Consider the following 19,948-nt stretch of genomic DNA (forward strand, 5'->3'; position numbering starts at 1 on the left):
AGGTTGTTACCTCAGCATTCTCCATAAGCTGTGTAACCAGTCTCCTGTTCTGGAGAGTGTGCACATGTACCTATAAAAGCTTTACTTGTTGCTCTTGATGTCGGTCAAGTTTAATTCTATGAGAGCTTTGTCTTTCCTAACCTGATCCCTTGGTGCTTGGACAATATCTCTGTGTTCCTCCCCGGCTACTTACTCTTGCTTCCACTCTTGATAGCCTTCCCTTTTGCTGTTTAGTTTGGCTAGAAGATCATTGTTCCTCCCTGCTGCCCTCAGGTATTTTTGCCTTACTTCCTCTTTAAGCTTGGAGTATTAACCAGCTTTAATGGGCCTCTTTTCCCTCCAGGGCTCTATGCCATGGTACTCTGTCAAGCTGGTCCCAGAAGTTTGGCCTCCTGAAGTCCAGGATATTTAGTTTACTGTGTGCTCTTCTTGCTGCCCCAAGGACCTTGAATTCCACCATTTCATGGTCACTGCAGTCAGGGCTTCCCCTTGAGCTTCACATTCCCCACCAGGCATTCCTTATTGGTGAGAATTGGGAGCATTGGCTCCCCATTCCTTCTATGGGAGGCAGTACCTATCAATGCATTCCAGGAACCTCCTGGGTTGCTTATGCCCTGCTGTGTTGTCCCTCCAGCAGATACTGGTGTGGTTGAAGTGCCCCATGGGCTTGTGAAAGGGAGGCTGCTCCTTTGTGCTTGTAGAGGGCCATATCTAGGGATGTCTGCACAGGGCTGCAGTAGTTGGATACATACCAAAGCAGTATTTTGTTCCTGGTTGTTTTCTTTGTCATAGTTCACTCTGTTCCTACAGACTCTGTGTTGTACAGACAGAGCGTTAAGGGTCACATAGATTCTGGAGACATTCTTTCTATCCCAAGATTTCTTTTTCCTTTTGTTCACTGTTTTACCTAATTAATGTGAATGGAGAACTCTCTTTTGGGAGAATGGAGCATTCATCCGTGTGCTCTCTCCTAGAGTAGCTGGCCCCTCTGATGCTTGTTAGCCTTTTTGCTTTCAAGCAACAAGAGCAATTCCTTCCTCTTCAGATCGGAGCATGTTTCAGCTGTTTGTAGCTGCTTTGAAAATTCATTTAAAATGAAGCCTCTTTATTAACAGATCTGATTGCTGCTTAAGGCAATAAGTGCTACAAATAGCATTGCCAAGGCAAAAAGTCCTCATATAAGTATTTATGTACTTCTAGAGTTTTTAAGAAAGAAAACTCAAAACTCTTTAGGTTTCCTGGTGTCCTGTTCTTACTGGGGTAGATTAGGAAAAGATCTTTCAAGGGGACTAGCTTAAGTTGATTAAATGGAGAAAGTGCTCACAAAGCTAAGGCCTGGATATGTGTCTGACAGCCTTTGGAATCTATTGACTTGGTGCTTTTACAAACTCCAGACTATTTAATTTTGAGTGTTAAAGCTCAATATTGAAATAAGAATTTGTGCAAAAATACTTTTTTTTCCCCAGTAATTGCTTACTTTTTATCAGGCAAGTTTGGGGTTTTTTTACATTTGATAAGTGGAGATTGGTTACTCTTACCTTACTACAGACTGTCCTTGACTTGTAAATTCTCCTCAGCAGTGACTCATGGAATATCATGAAATGCAGTTTGCAAGTGAAGGGAGATAGCATGAAGCTTACTGTGTGGTTTAATTTTCTCTTGCTTTAAAAAGTGTTGGAAAGCCACTCACTTAAGACTGGGAAACTGTCAGTAGTGGAATTGTGTAATACATTAAGACATGAGCTAACCTGAATATATGCAGCTGTAGTGGGAACTAACAAGAATTTTTGCAAGAAATTGGGACTTTTAGCTTAAGATTTCTTACTATCTTAATGTCTACCCCACAACCAGTATCAGTGTGGATATCTTGAAATGACAGTGAATATCTGAAACTGGTTGGTCTTTGCTAAGAATATTTGTAATTTGGTATGTTTTATTGTGTTCAGCTGTTGCGCAAACACGGAGCCAAAGCCAAAACAATGCTCTCCACTTTCCCCTGAATCCTGAAACAGCAATTAACTGAGACAGTCAAAGCAGTCAAAAAATGAAAGTACTACATGGATTTACACACTTAATGCATTTTACAATTGTTGAGGAGTTGACTTTCTTCACTGTTTTCTTGGACAGAGGAATTCCATCTCACAGACTTCCTGTGTCCTTTGTTAGTTAGGGAAGTACTAAACTTGCATAGCACTTTATAAAGTGTAATGCTGTTTTTAAGCATAACTGTTTTTCACATAGAAAAAATATTATCCCAGTTATGGCACTGTAGCATTTTACTCTGACAAGGAGTCTTAAGAGATGTGACTTGTATCTCAATTAGGTATAATTATAAATAATATAGATTCCATTAATTTGAAGTGAATTTTAAACAAAGTTCTAAATAAACTTAAGTCTTTCAGTAATTTCATTATCCGTTTTACGTTGTTTTACAATATATAACATTAGTTATTTTTAACTACCTTAGTCATGGAAAAGTTATAAAATTTCCTGTTAGGTATGTTCTCCCAAATGTTTTGAACTGATCTAAGTCACTGCTCTGCTAGAAGGATTGCCTTATAGCTCTCTTGTTCTCTCGTTAGTGTTCCTGATAGTGCTGGTGCAAGTAGAGAGAGGAAGCATGGAATTGTGCAGTCAGTGCAGGAAGAAGCAGTCCCTTTGAGGTAGCAAAGAGGAATTGCATCTAACAGACTGTGGAATAGCATCCTTAAGCTGTTTCTTCTCTGGAGGACATATGCAGCATTGGGCAGTAAAAGAGACTTTGATTCAGTGAAAATACTCTTAGTCTAGAAAAGGATACAGAGCTGAAAAAATCCTCTCTGAACAAACATGAAGTGTGGTATCAGTAATTGCCCCACACCTTGTGCCTGAACATCTTTTCAGCCTGTGCTCTATCAGCATGCCTGTGGGACTGCAGTCCAAGGTGGCTGTGCTCAGGTGTGTGGTATCTCACATGCTCTCAGAGCTCTGCTGCTTTCACAACAGATCACTGCATTCACAAAGGATCAGTCAGCCCTATGGCTCATGCTTAGTGCCATCTGCACCTCATGGTATTTAAGGTATATATGGTATACCTATATGGTATTGTAACATGTAGGTCACTGGAGACCTTGCCAGGTTGTCCTGCTTGTTCTGGCTGTGGAAGTGACCATGTCAATCCACAAAGAAATCAGTTCCAAACAAAGCTTGCACCACCATCACAATGCAAAGAGACGAGGCCCTTTTGTTGACAACCTGATAAAGACCAGGAGACATTGTAGCTGTATCGGGGAGGAAATACTGGCCAAAATGAAATGAAGGTCACTTCAGTGTCAGTAACAAAAGCTAGATCTTTGAGTGCAGAGTCATTATTAAGATAAATGTATATATTTGAGTTTTTTCATGTTTATAGTATCAACATCAAAATGTAAGAAAAAAAGTTCAATGCATGTATATGCAGAATTTTTTTTTGATACACAAATGAGTGACAACACAGAGAACAGTTGCTTGGACAACTTCAGTGGCTGAATGGGGCTTGCTTTGCATGTGGAAGTACAATTCCTCTTCAAAAATGCCAAGAGTAAACTACTCCCACTTCACCTTAGAAGGAGAGCCGAAGTTTGTGTTAGCTACCGAAGGCAGGTGGAAAGCTGTTGCAGTTTCAGCCAATGGACACTTTCTCTCTTTTCCAGCTGAGCTGTTGCATTGAATTGGTTTGCTCACCAAACTGCTATGTGAGGCACAGCCTGGAATAGTACCTAGTCTATGTCCAATGCAGCAAGATGTGTTCAGTCAGAATGTGTGGTAGGCAGGGAAGGAATGGAAAAGCACATACTTGAGTACAGCAGTGTGCAAGAGACATTTTTGACCCACTTTTTATTTGCCAAACATTTCACAGCTTGTTTTCTTTTAATTTGAATGCTTCATCTTGAAAAATGGAGAACATAAAGGAAGCAAAAGCAGAAAGGTTCCAAGATCACATTTTTCCAAATATAGATCTTTGTATTTTAATTCCAAATAGCCTGTAATTTCAAAAATCCATTATACTAAAACCCTATTAATACTCAGTTGAAATGAAAAGCTTATAGGGCAGAGGTTAAATAAACTATTTTGTTTATTTCATGACCAGTATATTTTAGTTGGTTTGACTGTTTAGAGGGGAAGAGAAAAACAAAAAGAACTCTAAAATATTTGCACAGCTTCACAGGAAATAAAATAGCAATAAGACCAAAAAAATTCTTGTTAGTCCACATTAGTACTGCTGGATAAGCTACTCAGCCTTGCCTTTGCAACTGGGAGAATGTACTTTCTAAATTAAAAAAATAAGACTGAAATACTACAAAAGTTTTTTCTGATCTCTCTGTTTTAAAGCAGAGTTAGAATTATGCATAATTCCTGAAAATAGTATTTGTTGGATCTTTTAAAAGCTTCTTGTGATTGAGACTGACAACCTTGCCAGTCCTTAATTAACCTCTAAGAGAAAATGTTTCTTCATGTTTTTGGCTGACTGGTTTGTTTGGGGTTTTTTTCACTGCAATCCAAGCCCATTAGTTCATGCCCTATCCACTACAGACACAGTGAACAAACTGTTCCCAACTTCTTGGTGATAGCCTTGTAAGAACTGTTATTATCCCCATTCTCAATTTTGTCTCATTTAGCCTTATCAGTTCCAGTTCTCTGAGTCTTTTTTCATAGGTCATGTTTTCTAGATCTCTGATCTATTTTCCCTCTCAGGGCTTTTTCAGACAGTTCATTTCTTTCTTTGAAATCTGATGCCCAAAAATGGATGCAGTGTTCCAGCTAGAGCTTTTCCACTGCCAGAGTTGAAGGATTACTTCCTGCACTTTGCAGGCTGTTCTCCCATACATGTCACAGAATGGTGATTGGGTTTTTTTTGGATTTTTTTTTTTTGCAGTAGCACAACTGTGACTCGCACTCAGCTTATGATCTGCTCTATCTTCCAGACTGTCCTTTGGTGCTCCCCATCCTGAACAGCTGATTATTTCTGCCTTCTGCTTTTCTGCACAGCATTTCAAACTTCTGCACAAAGCAGTGCTCCAGTTTACGAAAGTTAAGTTCTGGCAATGCCTTCCTGTTGCACATTTGCAGACTTAGCTAATGTGGTTTCTGTTCTATTGTCTGAATTCTTAATGAAAATATTGCATTCCTTAATGGACCTCCAGTCAGCAGGTCGTTCCAGTTGCTCAAAGACTCATTAAGAACCACATTCTGGTTATGGTCGTTCAAACAGTCTTGTTGACTTTTTTGTACTTTATACTGAAGTTTGTTTCCCAAATTTGCTTATAAAATTATATGGGAAATGTTATCAAAAATCTTTTTGAAGTCAAAATATATGAGAACCAGTTGTTTTTGTGTGTCATGAATCCTTTTACCCTCCTTAAAAGTGAAGTAGACTGACTTGTGATTTATTCTTGATGAATTTGTGTTATTACTCATTTGCTCATCTTTCACTGGTTTAATTCTCTATTTGTTCCATTTTTTCATCAGTGCATTGGATCTGAAGTGTCTGCTCTATAATAGACATATATATCTGCTATCTGTCTGACATATTCTCTTTGAGAACTTCTCAGTGACAATGATTAATAGTTCTGAGGTCACTTCAATCCCTTCTTGGCTGTCCCAGGATAAAGTTTATAATACTCACCTGATTTGAAAACTTATATATTTTTAAATGTTTCCTGGTTTGTTTCCCTATTTTAGACAAAGATTTTACTTCTTTACAACTGTATTAGCTACATGCTCTCAGATCATCTGATTCTTCTAACAAAATGTGCAAAAATTTATTATCACTTCAGCTTTCCTAGTCCTTTGTCATAGAACCATTTAGGCTGAAAAGGACTTTTAAGAGCAGCAATTCCAACTGTTAACTCAGCACTGTAAGTCCACCACTAAGCCATGTCCCTCAGTGCATCTCCATGTCTGTCAGAGCTGTTACTTTTCTGCTAAGTTTGGACTCCCTCATTCCATAGCCATGACAGAACAGCCATCCTGCAAAACTCCCAGTACTGCATCAGGCTCTTCCAGCTCTGCTCTTCCCAGCGGCCTCCATCAGCAATAATGCTGCAATCCTACCTCCCACTTCTTTGGCCAGCTCAAGTGTGTTGTTCAGTATCCAGGACTGTGGCCAGCAGAGCAGACACATCATGACCTTCAAAAGCCAGGAGATGTGGTGGTCTGGCTGCCCTTTAGAGAACATGCTTTGTGAAGAGCACTCATGGTCGCAGCTGCTCTGCTGCACTGGCCAGCAAGGGCTAAAAAGGCTTGGTCAAGTTCCTGGACTGTCTGTGTATGAAATTCAGCCCCAAATTGTGGCATTTACAGTCATAGCAGCAGTGCTGGCTACTCTCCACTTCACTGTGTAATTCTCATTTAAGGATGACTGGAGTTTTCTGAATAATGGATATATCTCAGTATTTCATGTCAGTGGAAAATGCTGTGTGAAGAACAGTTACTCTAAATAAAAACTGAGAAACTGCTGTTGTAAAATTATTATAAATATTAGCAAAGTGTTAATTTAAAAAATGAAACACAGATTTCATTTTGTAGTGCGACAATATTTAATTCTGAAGTTCCCTTGAAGAAGTAACAACAATAACTCTGATATCTCTTTTTTTAATCCCTTGCAGCTCCCAGACAGCTGTATAATGGATTACTATGAAAAGTACAAGGACAGAATGAATGAGCTTGAAGCATTTAATATGGTAAAAGTTGTAGGATTATTACTACTACCTTGCATATATATGTTCTAGTCTAGAACAAAACCCTGTTAATTTTTATGTGGAGGTGGACTGTCTCACACTGTGGTATGCAATCTCAAAAAACAAAGCAGTTCCCCCTTCCATACTTTGGAGCATATCCTATTCCAGAACTATATTAGGTGTAAGTAAAGTAATAAAGTGAACACATGGTAGATTCTTTTTCAAGAGGGATTATTGCACTGGAAAATGGAATGTCAGTCTCCTTTTAAATCTAGACTGGTCTCCATGCCGTTATTTCATAAAAAACTCTTTTTATTGAAATTCATTATTTCCCTCTTTAAAATTGTTCTGCTACATTTAATATTATTTTCTTGTTGGACAATGTCTGAAAAACAACTAAATAACATAGTTCCCTGACTTTATGGCATTCCATGTATTTTTGATCTTTAATATAAACTGTTTTGAAGATGGCCATCCCATAGGGAGAACTAGCAAGGTGACATTTATACAACAGAACCCCTAAAAAATGATTTACCTTCCTGGAATTCTTGTGAGGAAATGTAGCCATTTGGAAGTGTATTGCCTGTCTTTCCCAAAAGGATTGTAGCATCTAATCTTTCTTTCAGTTGAAGGTTGTTCTGGCTCCTTGCATAGAAGTTTTGATACTTCTGGATCGTCTTTGCTACCTCAAGGAGCAGGTATTTTTGCATTCTCTTTTATGATACCTAAAGGCTACATCACAGAAATGAGGCCATTTCAGTCAATTTATTACTGTGCAGACAAAAAGTCTCTGTTGCAGAATTATTATTCTCATCATATTTGCAAAAGTATAAGCATTCATTCCATTTAGTATAAACATATGCCCAGCAGATGTTTTTATTTTCAACAAAGCAGCAACAGTAAAGTTTATGCTCTTTTAATTATATGGTAATTACTAGTCAATAGATAGTAAAAAATCAATTAATTAAAGATGTATCAAATCTCATTTTATACACCATAATGAGATATTTAATAATCTAAAATTTTTGGAAATGCTAAACAAATACTGTGCTGTTAATACTCGAACTTTCAATTAATGTGCTTTGGAACATATTTGAAAAAAATTTTGAATTAAATCCAAAATGCTTATGACTTTCTTTTACTGTTTCTTAATTAAGATCAATAATGAGAGAGAGAGAGTGTGCTTTTTCTAACTGTATGGGTCAGCTGAGGTACATTTGACTAACATACAGCCTGGATATATTTTACAAGTATAGATCTGGGATATAATAAGCAAATGCTACTACATTTGCTCCACAATGATTTCCCTTATTACACTGTTTCTTCTAACACTGATTTGGAGCTTGGCCTGGTTAACTTGAAAGCACTGGTAATACTTTTTCTGCACCAGTAAACATTTTTCACACAACTAATAATTTCAGAAGAGGAAATGGCAGTATCTTCCAGCTTCTGTTCTGGGCCATGGTCAAAGTGAAATTTTAAAATAAAGTTTAAACTCATTCATTTGAATAGCTGTGGTTTTCCCCTATAAACCTTTCATTTTAACAACTCCATTTTATCATAAGTGAAAACTCACTTTATTCTGTGTCACGGTGCACTTGGAACAATTGAATTGTAGTAAATGTATGCCTTTGTTCTAACTGGTATTGTTACAGAGAGGCAATCTGAAATAGTTAAATAATGATGTATTTTCCCAAATGCCAGCTGGTTAAAAATTGCATAGAAATATGTATCATTTCCAAGGTGGGAGATCAAACGTGCTGCATATAGCACTAATTCACCTTTTCTAAATGTAATTTATGCATGGATTTTGTCTTGTATTGAATGATTCACAAAATGTGTTTAGGAAGAAAAATAAAAGTTATAAAAGCCAAATGCAGCATGATGACCAGATCCAGCCAGCCTGATTCATTTGAAAAGTCAGTTACTTAGCTTCAGCAGTAGAATGTGCAACATAAAATGAGTATGATGTGATCCTTAATTTCTTTGCTCTAATTCAACCAAGAAGCAGAGCTTTATTGATGAAGCAGGTGGGAAGCTATCACTTGATAGCACGAGAAAGAATTAAATTACTTTAAAATTGATCCTTTTATGGGCGTCCTTTTTTCACCACAAACTTTCCCCCATTTTCTTATTATATAAGTGGTTTTCCTGCTTTGCATTAGGATCATTCTATTTATTTTCAATTTTGTATTTCAAAATGTGGACTTATTACAATATTTTAGCTTATAAGTCAAACAAATTTTTATGCACTTCAGTCATGTGTCATTTGCAGGAAAACATTGCCTGGTCTGGACTTGTGAAGTTATTTGATCCTGTGAAGTCCCCGAGATGCTATGCAGTTATTGCCCTGAAGAACCAGCCTTGTTCTTAAGTGGAAGCAAATTGCAAAGAGATTGGAAATTCTGAACTGATAGTGCTGTTTCCTCCCTTTTATTCTGTTATTTTTTATTGATTCCTCAAGTAAAATGTTTGCTTTTCAGATGCAAAAGAAAAAAAGTGCAATGCTTCTTTGAATCTTCAGAAATAAGTATCTCCTTTTAAATATGATTGCTTCCTTATGTCATTTATTAATGTTGAACATCTGACTTAGCTATAAATGTTACATTATAAATGTGATTATTATTTTAAATAGCATTTATATTTCTTCTTTTTAAGGTATTATGCTTGTATATTCTTTCTCTTGATACTTCTAATCTCAAGATAACCTCAATTTTTACCTGTGGCTGGCATCAGCAGTCTCAGACTAGGCTCAATTTTTCTTTTCTGGATTCAGATGGTGCAGAGTATCAACAAAAAAACCCCTGCACTGTAAACAAGAGGCTTGTAGGCACTCAGTTTGTGGTAACTGGGAGTGGGGCTGGGGCCAAGGCTCATTCCCAATGGGCTGCAGCTGTGGAAAGCAGGTGAGCAGCATTGACAGCAACGAGCCCTGGAGTGCCCAGGGGCACTGAGCAACCACCAAAGGGAGCAGAGGGCACACAGGTGCACTGCATCAACATCAGGGGTATAAAAGGTTGGGCTAAAGGACAAGAAGAGCAGATGTTTGCAGCTTTCTGAAGTGTTGTCAGTCTGCATGGGCATGTGCCTGAAGCCTTCTGATGGGGTATGGTGTTCCTCTGTGGGGGCGAATGCTTAAAGCCTCTGAAATTGTATGAGGGTACTCTGTGTATTGTGGCCATCTCAACTGTGGCATGTGCTGTGCCATATGCTGTGGCAGAGGCTAATAGGATCTCTGTACTGCATCTTCTTCTGGTCATCAGGACCAGCTTATTTATAGAAGAGCCTAAGTAGTGGCTACCTGCAGAGGACAGTTTTATATCGACCCCTTCTTCATTCAGGCATTTTCCTGGCGTGCACTTGCTTGCCTGTCACTCTGAAAGTAAAATATGTGTGCTCTAATCCTGTGGGAGATTTCCCAGTGCTTAAGAATCAGCTGCCCTGCTGGGGTTCAGTCTGTAATCTTGGGGTTGTGTTGGAAAGCTATTATCTGGCCCAAATCTGTTGGGTATAAATACTTTGGTACCCAAATGAATTAAAACTTCCCAGGCAGTTTCTTTTTAGCTGTGCTGTGTTCATGAGTGGGAAATTTATTTGTTGATGCATTTATCTCAATGGGTTGCCTAATTAAACTTGCAGATCTTCCATCAATAAAAAAAGAAAAAAGTTTGTTTTCTAAGTCCTAGTGCTTTTACTAGAATTTTCTAGCATATGTAAAATATAATTAACTACTAGTGCACAGAAAAAAAGGACAACAAATAAGTAATAAAATACAGCATTAAAGAAAATGGGGGAAAGAAGAAAGGAGGATACACATGGAAGATAAGAATAACAAAAATATTTTTGTATTAATTGTATAATGACAGTAATGAGACTGAGATGTGGAATACTCTGATGCACTTTGTTATATTATGAGAGCCTGTGGACATGACCACTCAAGAAAAGAGAAGTTAGGTAATTTTCTAACACGCCTTATCTTTCTTGATATATTCATTCACTTGGAAGAAATATTTTGTTTTTATATCTGTCTAAAATCACTGCTATCTGTTTTAGAACTCCAGTCCTTAAGTCCATGGTTCCAGTAGGAGATTCTGATATTTGTTTGGTCTGAGTATATTCAATCCCTAGAGCTGCTTAACATCTTCAGTGCCCAAGGAAATTAATCGAAGCTGCTGGTCTGGAGCAGTAGAGCTAAGAGGAAAACGAGGGCTTCCCTATATGCTACCTTTTGTTATACAGAGAGTACTGAGGAAACTAACAAGCTGCTGAATTTTTTCCCAGGAGAGGAATCAAAAGAAAGAAAATCGTTTCCTAACCTCTAAGCATCTGGAAGGAAGAAACCAATAATATCTGATATAAAAAGGCACTGTAAAGTACGTGATGTTAAAAAGAAAAAAGGTGAACAAAAATCCTAGACAAATAGATTTTGTTATATTTTGTTCTGCTAAGACAGGATGACTAATTGTTACTGAAGTGTTAGTGTTGTCATCCCTATCTTATGTGCTGTTGAAAAAGTATACTTGGGGAAGAAATTGCCTTTTTTCTGTTATGAGTCTCTTCTTTTTTGGACCAAATTCTAAAAACTGGGAATATATTATGTTTAAACAAAGCAAGCATAGTTTTCCCCTGAAAACAAGGGCTTGAAAGTACCTTTTTATGGCCCAAAAATATTCATTTGAGCAAGCCCTGTCTGGTTTAATCTGAAAACAGTTGAAGTTGCAAAGGGTATACAGACTCTAGTGTTAATTTTATGTGATATGTGTGTGATGCTAGGTAAATTCAAAGATGAATTTTTATTACTATCTTAAGAGAACATTTGCAACAGTTTAGAAAAACAAGCACATCTCTAGGATTAGCACTAGTGCTTGTCTACTGTTTTAAAAGGGTCTGAATAAATTTGCATTCCCTCCCCCAGCAGCTTCTCAGGCTCTTTCAGTACTTTTCATGCACTTTGTAGTCTATGCAGGCAAAACCAGGCAATGTGCTTCTTAGAATAATAACTATCAAGAGGTTTATATGATGAGTTTGGATGCAAGCAAAGTTAGTTGCTGTCTGCTCTCAAAGCTGTTTCAAAGCTCTGGGTGCCTGAATACCTATGAGTTATTGTTTACACAGTGGAAAAATCCCTGACAGTAATCAAGATGAATAAAACCACTTTTCCTCATGGTTATTGCCAGAAGTTCTCCCATAAAGAAAACTGTATCCTAAATATGAAGAAGTCTTTTGATAGGAAAGAATCTCCATTTTCTTTCAGTGTGACAGACCATTATTTTGCTGTGCTCCCTAAGGAACAGAGGAGATACCTGCTTTCCATCAGGCATTTGCCTGATTCTGTTTGTGGCACAGCAATGCATTCCCTAACAGGTTCAGTGTTTTAGTCATCTTTCTTAGGGTTGAAACTTGTTCTTAGATGGAGGAATAAGAGTATATGCAGGGTGTGTGTGCAACATTAATATTCTACAGGTCAGTGCAGCCCTAAAATCTGCAAGCCTATTTTTGTGACAACTGTAACTGGGCAGGTGGAATGGGGTTCCTCAGGGGCTGGTGCAGTTTAACATCCTTGCTGGAGACATGGACAGTGGGATGGAGTGCATCTCAGCAAGTTTGCAGGTGACACCAAGCTGTGTGGTGTGGTCAGTGTGCTGGAGGGAAGGGATGCCATCCAGAGGAACCTGGACAGGTGTGAGAGATGGGCCTGCAAGAACCTCATGAAGTTCAACAAGGCTGAGTCGAAGGTCTTGGACCTGGTTTGGGGCAATCCCGAGCACAAACACAGGCTGGGCAGAGAATGGATTGAGATGAGCCCTGAGGAGAAGGACAAGGGGGAATGGTCTCAAACTGAAGGAGGGTAGGTTTAGGTTAGATGTTAGGAAAAACTGATGAGGCGCTGGAACAGGATGCCAGAGAAGTTATGGACTCCTCATCCCAGGGAGTGTTCAAGCTCAAGTTGGATAGGACTCTAAGACCTGGTCTAGTAGAGCGTGTCCCTGCCTGTGTCAGGGGGTTGGAACTAGATGATCTTCGTGGTCCCTTCCAAGTCACCCCATTCTGTGATTCTAGGTCTCATTTCTCACTTGTAACATCACACCACAAAAAATGTTGTGCTGTTTTAGTTCCTGGGATTTTAGTTTCAAGGGTTTTTTTCTGATTAAATATTAGGTATGTTTTATGGTAAGTTATCCTCTTCATTGACATTATTCATTACTGTTAAAGTGCTTGATATCTGTTCAGAGTTAACATGCTTTTGCTATGTCTTGGTGGGCTTAAAATCTTGAAACTCTATGTCCTGTGATGGCATAAAATGTGAACAGGGAAGCATGTGAAATATATTTGTCTTTGTGGCAGCAATATGTCTTTTAAATGACTGGAGTACTTACTGGCTTATGTTTACTTCTTTCCTAAAAACTATCCTGAGTGTGTCTTTATATTGCCAAATATTACTGGTACTAAGGGCAAGCGGTAAAACAGGATTGGCACCAAGGAAGTCCTCCCTGCTTATGTGTGAACTAGCCAACTTGGTGTGGTGCTTGAGACTTTCCCTGGGAAGTAACTGAATACCCAGCATTGTTAGCATCTTTAAATCTCTTTATCCCATGCATTTTAGCATTCTCACTGATATCTCTTCTTCCTGATGTGTAGCCTAGTGCACTAAAAAGAGGAGAATTCATGCTAGGCTGTGGGCCATGAAGAATTTTCAGTATTTGTAAGCAAATTAGAACTGAGGTACAGTTGTCCAGACACTTAAGCCAGCCACCTAACCTTTAGAACTGTACTTTAGCTCCCTAAGTTTCTGAAATCCATTCAAAATTTGAATTCCAAAATCCTGCCAGATGGGAGCATGGCCTAATTCTCTGGGAATCCAGCTGCAGTTCTCTCCCTGTCTGAAATAACCAACTCAGATTGGTAGGTCTATATCCTGTATCTCCAGGCAACTGCTGAATAAGATGGTTTCTTTGAATTTGCTTATCCCTGCTTGTTATCTCTGTCAATGTTGTATTTCAGTGCACTTTGAGATAGAGCAAAATCCTTCTGAGATTTAGGATGCCTCAGAGAAGCTATACCACAGTTATGCTTCTTGTTGCTTTCTGCCTGAAATTAATTCCTGATGATCAGAAAGATTAGTAAGCACCAGACATCCTGAGAGGCATAGGCTATTAAAAATTACTGTACACAATATCTTCTCTTCACAAGTCTTTCTCAATTCAAGAGCTCCAAAGCATTTTCTTCACAGGAATTCCAGAGCACATTATCATGAAACTCAGATGTCTAAGGAAACCCACCAACATAATGAAGACTGACCTCCAACTGCTAAAACATGCTGTTGTTCACCAATCTTCCCAGTATAAACCTACATTCCCTTCAAGGCTGTTTGCCATGTCTGTATCAAACTGGAAACAAATAGACACTTGTCTCACATTCACAGTGATGCTGTTAATGAAATCACAAGAGAATGACATTCTAGTCTCTGCTTTATGCTAAAAGGCCACAGAACCCTTAGAATAGGTGTGCCAAACATTGAAAGATTTCTTCTGATACCATTATTGAAATCCTTTGAGCAAATGTGTTCAGTCAGTTTGGTCTGTGACTTCAGTCACTTCTGACTGTCATCAACAGGTCTGCAGTGTCCTGTGGTTTCTGTTCCACAGGTGGACCTTGGACCAGGAATACACTTGTCCACATGGTGAAGTATTTCAACTAATTACTAGGAGTGATAGCTATTCCTAGGTTTTATTTATGGATTTTAGAGTAAATTTAAGTGGTTTTATCCAAGTGGAATCCTGCTATATACCATAATTTTCTAAGAAATGTGCATTTGAAGTACTGAAAATAGTTTCTGGTTACCAATTAAATGTAAAAGAAATTGAAATTGTACTGTGTGTGTTCTTGGGTAGGAAAGCACAGTGTATGACAGGTTACATCATGAAGTGCACTGTTGGCCAGAATTTGATAATTCACAAATACAAAATGCATAGACAGGATTACATGGATTTGCAGTTACCATAAAGTGTATTTCTGGTCTTTATAAACCATGTGAAGAAATGTAATTGTTATTTAACTGGAATAGAGGAAAACTGGAACTTTCAGTAAGTAAACAGGAGAGTCACATTTTAAATTGCCTTACAATTTAGGAACTTGCTGCAAAAGTGACAATTTTCTGGGGGGCAAACATCTGATACACTGTTTGCCCCAGGAAATCAAGTTGTTTTCTACACAACACTTAATTTATACCTGTTCTATAATTCAAGTCTGTGCTTGTTTTGGTTTTTTTTTTTTTTTGTGTAGCAGTTGATTATTAAAGTATCTCTTTTTAGTGTTTTGCAATTACATTCACAGTAGTTATAAGGACTTTTTATTTGTTCTTGTAGCAAACACATGCTAACAAGATACAATTATTGAATATCTTTAAGATTAACAAAGACTGTCCAAAAGCAAAATAGCACTTCTGAATTTAGCTGCACTTTATCTGTGGATTAACAAATTGCGCATGTGAAACCTGTAAAACTCTTATGCTTTCATTAGAGAATTCTCAGATTTATATACATCTTTCTTTTAGCATCTTGACCAGTATGAGCTTACTGATGTAGATAAAGATGTTGTCAGGGTAGCTGGTATTGGGTTTCACATGGAATTTATCAGGAAAATCAAGATGCACTAAATCTACTAAGCCAACAAATCAGATTGTTAGACTGAAGCTGAGATGGCCTTAACACACTGTCAGGTCTTTCACGAGTCAGTGATGAAAAGAGCAAAGCTGTCTGCTTGCTGAATAACTGGGTAGTGTCTGGCACTGGAGGAGGAAATGCCAAAGCAGCAAGGAGAAGTGATCACCTCTCTTGATTATGGAGACCTTCAGAAACAATAATTAAAATGTGCAGTTGTAAATCCATGCTGTTTATTACACCTCCTATTATTAGAGTAATGAATAAAGACTGACAGCAGAAGCAACCATGCTGTTTCTCAACTATAAATCCTAAATTCACTTGTTAGTATCAGAAAGGCTAAAGTCATCAAGAGGGCACACACATGTTAAAAACAGCAAAAAGAGCTGTACATTGCTTGAATAAGTGTGCCATTTGCTAAGCTTTTTATACTCTGAGGCATAGGCATCAATTCAAAGAACACAATTCACAAAATACTCAATGAGCAGCATATAAAACAAATTATATCAATTTAAAGTTCTCTGATGTTTATTGACAGACTATTATTAGCTAACACAGAAATGCTTTCATTTTACAGAAATTTTAGTTTTAATTTGAGAATGTAAATAATGCTAGAGAATCACATAGTAAAAATGCATATCATTAGGATTAAGGTCTAGACAAATTCTGGATTTAAGTAAAAGATGTCTGTCCAAAAATGTCGTGAAGACCTGCATTGTCTTTTGAGTCACTGGCTAATTTCTGTTGATTACCATGGTAGCAGGCTTGGATACAAAAGCATGTGCTGAAGACAAACAGTGTGGATGATCAAATACCTTTTGTACAAGGACAGTTCCAAATTTACATTTCTGAAGGTGAGGAGATCGTATACACTTCCTTTATCCAGACATATTGAAGTTGAACAGTGTAGAAATTATTGTGAATGCTGGTTCATCATTGAAATCTTCCTGACATATACTGAGAGAAGGCTTAAATGGCTTTTTGTTGTTTTTTTTTTTTCAGATAATATGTTTGAATACATCAAAACTCTGAGGATTTTCTCTTCCCTCACTAGTCCTTAACAATGAGGGCACTGGATACAGTAACAGAGTTAAATGGCACTTTTTGTTCCTAAGAACAACTGAAGTGTCACAGCCTGTACTTTGACTGAATCCAATCGTATAATTCTCATGAACACCATTTAACTGATTCTATGAACAAGAAAAGTAAGATTTAGCCTTAATTCTTAAAAAAAAGCAACACTTGTCACAGTACTTTAACGGAATATTTTCATAGCAAGATTTTTACTTTGTATTCACTTTTCATTTTCCCCTGTATTTCCCTTCAGTCTTTCTTCTATGCAGAAATTTTATAAAATATTGCAAAACAAGAAATCAAATTTATCTGAGTGATATGTTTCACTAGTTAGCCACCTCTACCAGCTCTTTGTAGGCAGCACATCCCTCATTCATGAACCATGTGTTAAAGATAGGAATGTTAATTAACTCTTTCTGCACAGCCCAAGAATTCAATAGAACCTATAAATATTGACTGTCTGACAAAAATTTTGATTGATTTTTATAATTCCATTTAGGATGTGTTTTAAGCATAGATTTCTATAGAAAACATTTTTAATTGTGATTTTATGAAAATATTTTACTGCAGGATAATTGACTTGAAAATTATGTAACTGGAGGTAGAATCTCAGTGGAGAATTAAAATACTATTTCACATTGTCTGTGGGGAAAAGGTAATAAAAATCCTGTTTGTTATGATTTAGCAACAACAGAAATTAATAAAGTATAAAAGGTATCACAATTATTCACTTCTGGTTTACTGAAATATTACAGCTTCATATGTTGCTAATTTACTTGTCTTGGGCAAACTGCACCTAAGATTTCGGAAGAGTAAATCTGGGAACATTGATTTTTTTTATGCATTAGTGTTTTACAGTTCTCTTGAATGAGAAGTGTATGATATGGTAAGCCATGCCGTGTTTCTCTGTGACGGGGTTCACAGGGGTTTTCAGGTGAGGAGGAGACGAGAATGTTGAGTCCATGTTCAGAAGGCTTGATTTATTATTTTATGATATATATTACATTAAAACTATGCTAAAAAGAATGGAAGGAAAAGTTTCATCTCAGAAGGCTAGCTAAGCTAAGAATAGAAAGGAATGAATAACAAAGGTTTGTGTCTCGGACAGAGAGCCCAAGCTAACTGGGCTGTGGTTGGCCGTTAATTGTAAACATCCAGCATGGGCCAATCACAGATGCACCTGTTGCATTCCACAGCAGCAGATAACCATTGCTTACATTTTGTTCCTGAAGCCTCTCAGCTTCTCAGGAACAAAAATCCTAAGAAAGGATTTTTAATGAAAAGATGTCTGCGACGTTTTTCCGTACAAAAAAGCTGCCAAAACAAATCCGAATACATGCAAGAGAAGATTACAGTTCACAGTAAGCATTTAGCTTCTTTATCAGTTTGTCATCAGAAGTTAATGTCAGCTTAATTCAGTGCTTTTTAGCTAGTTAAGGTTTGAGACCAGCGTCGCATTTTGATTCTCCATCTCAGGAAAGGGAAGATAGACTCACTTTACACCAGGTAAACTGCTGTATTATTACCTTGTGTCCCAGAGGCCACATATGCCTGTTGGTCTGGGATTCCCCAAATTCATTCTATGCTCTGCAGCATCACCAGTCTGTGCTGCAGTGCTGCCCTGATATGGTTCTACTCCTGTATAGCCCAGGGGAGAAGCGTGTGTATGCTCTGAGCGTTATCTGGGTTTTTTGACAAGATAAACAAGGAAGAAGGAAAAAGTTTTATTACTCCTCCCACCCACTGCTTGCGTTATGCCTTCAGGCACTTTGGGCTGAGCTTTCCCTTGCTGTCTAAGGGTAGCAGTGAACCGCTCACACAGTTCTTGAGAGACAAGCATTGCTCCTGCATAGCTCTTCTGTGTTCTTGGTACATGCTGCCACCAAAGGCTGGATAATTCCCTTTGTGGGAGTCAGCCTGATTTGCACCTGTTATGTCCAGTCCTGGCTGCGAGCAGCCTTGTTAGTGCAGTGGTGTGGTCAGTGAGGGAACTGCTTTCTGCAGGAAATGGGTGCAGGATTTACTTTCTCTTTTGCAAGTGTCACTGTGCTTTGCAGTGTGGTGGGGCGTGCTGTTCCAGGTTGTTCTGAGCATTTTTTATTGAACTGGAGTTCTTCCCTTGAACAGTGGAATCACAGGCTTGCCATTGAGCATTGCAATATATCTTATCATTCCCAGGTTGCCTACAGGGCATTATTAAAGAAAAACAAAACCAGTTTTTTGTTCAGACAGGTGAATATTTTTATGTGTGATAAATCATAAATATCCTCCTTTGTTGGCAGAAGAGCATATACATTACATGCCTTATCACTACATTTGCATTCTGACAATCCTCTTAACAACAAAATGCTCTTCAAAGTGCTTTTCAAAAACTGACTTCACTCTTTAAACATCTCCTCAGGGCAACTATCATTTCTATTATAAATGTAGTTTTTATCTCTAATTTCCATGGACTTCTTACCTGTTCTTTTTTTTTTCCCTTCAGTTGAGGGATAACAATGTTAGAGAGAAGTACCATTTTCCAGTTGAAGTAAAAGTTTGTAACATATTTTGGAATAACTGAAATAAGATTTCATACAGATAAGAAATCTTTTTTTTTTTTTTTTGGTAAATGCTGAAATGGTCAGTTCCCACTGCAAAGTATTAAACTTAGAAAGTTACAATGTCAATATACAGAGTCAATATATGCAGTTTGTATGGCTTTCAAAAACAGTGATGTGCTGAACAACATGAATTCCAGTGCTCTGCATTCCCAAAAACCTAAGGAAATTATTCTAGACAGACAGTTTTATGTAACAAAAAAATCCCTGATGTTTGTTATGAAAGCCAGCTACAGACATATTAATATTTTTAGGGTTTTTTTCCTTTCTTTTTGTGTGTCTAACCAATGTATCTTCTGTTGAAAGTGACCTTAGAAGTGTTTACACTCAATTTCTGAAAAATCTGTGTATTTGTTGGCTTAAAATGCCAGGGTTTTTTACCTCTGCAATTGTTGCTAAGTTGCCCTAAAAACAGACATGTAATAAATTACTTCCCATAAAAAACAAGGATTCTTCAGTAAACTCTTCCAGAAGAATACTACAAAGCATTCTCATTTTTTAACTGAATGTCACTTTTGCTTGTAAAAAGAATATTTTACATCAAGCGTCTGTTTGCTGCACAGAAGAACAGGAAAACATTTCAACAGACTGATTAATTTAATTTTTCACTCATAAACATTGGTTTATGTGAATTCTGATCCTAGATATAAAATACATTACCTACTTATATCTAATTTAAACCCCATTTGAAGAGCTAAAAAGCAGCCTGCAGGATTCCCACCTGATTCTGTCTCTTTGTTCGCTGTGATTCCTCCCTGATGTGAATTGTACTAACAGATCCTATTTATCTCTCATAATTGTTGTCTTGAAGGATACGTTAATTTCTTCAGGGAATAACTTCACCTGCAAATGGTTCACAAATGGTAGGTAACAATTATTTTCCACTGCTTTGCTTTCTGACTGGATAATTTTTGCC

The 19,948-nt window shown here is 37.6% G+C and overlaps 1 protein-coding gene across 4 annotated transcripts in view; it reads left to right on the plus strand.

The window, feature by feature from the left end:
* The window catches only part of METTL25 (methyltransferase like 25), a 54,218-nt gene extending 37,116 nt beyond the window's left edge, over positions 1-17,102 (plus strand). Inside the window, exons 10-14 of one of the 4 annotated variants that reach the window (XR_009418492.1) lie at positions 6,627-6,701; positions 7,325-7,396; positions 8,974-9,804; positions 16,361-16,563; positions 17,003-17,102. Coding sequence is in view for 2 of the 4 variants with exons in the window: in XM_059472238.1 (XP_059328221.1) it covers positions 6,627-6,701; positions 7,325-7,396; positions 8,974-9,072 (246 nt within the window). In the remaining 2 variants the exon portion in view is untranslated. Of the gene's footprint in view, positions 1-6,626; positions 6,702-7,324; positions 7,397-8,973; positions 13,071-16,360; positions 16,737-17,002 lie in introns of those variants that run through there. The other 3 variants (XR_009418491.1, XM_059472238.1, XM_059472239.1) reach the window with 3 other exon arrangements.
* The last annotated feature ends 2,846 nt before the right edge of the window (positions 17,103-19,948 follow it).

The sequence above is a fragment of the Ammospiza nelsoni genome, chromosome 5, assembly GCF_027579445.1.
Source record: "Ammospiza nelsoni isolate bAmmNel1 chromosome 5, bAmmNel1.pri, whole genome shotgun sequence".
NCBI classification, from domain to species: domain Eukaryota; kingdom Metazoa; phylum Chordata; class Aves; order Passeriformes; family Passerellidae; genus Ammospiza; species Ammospiza nelsoni.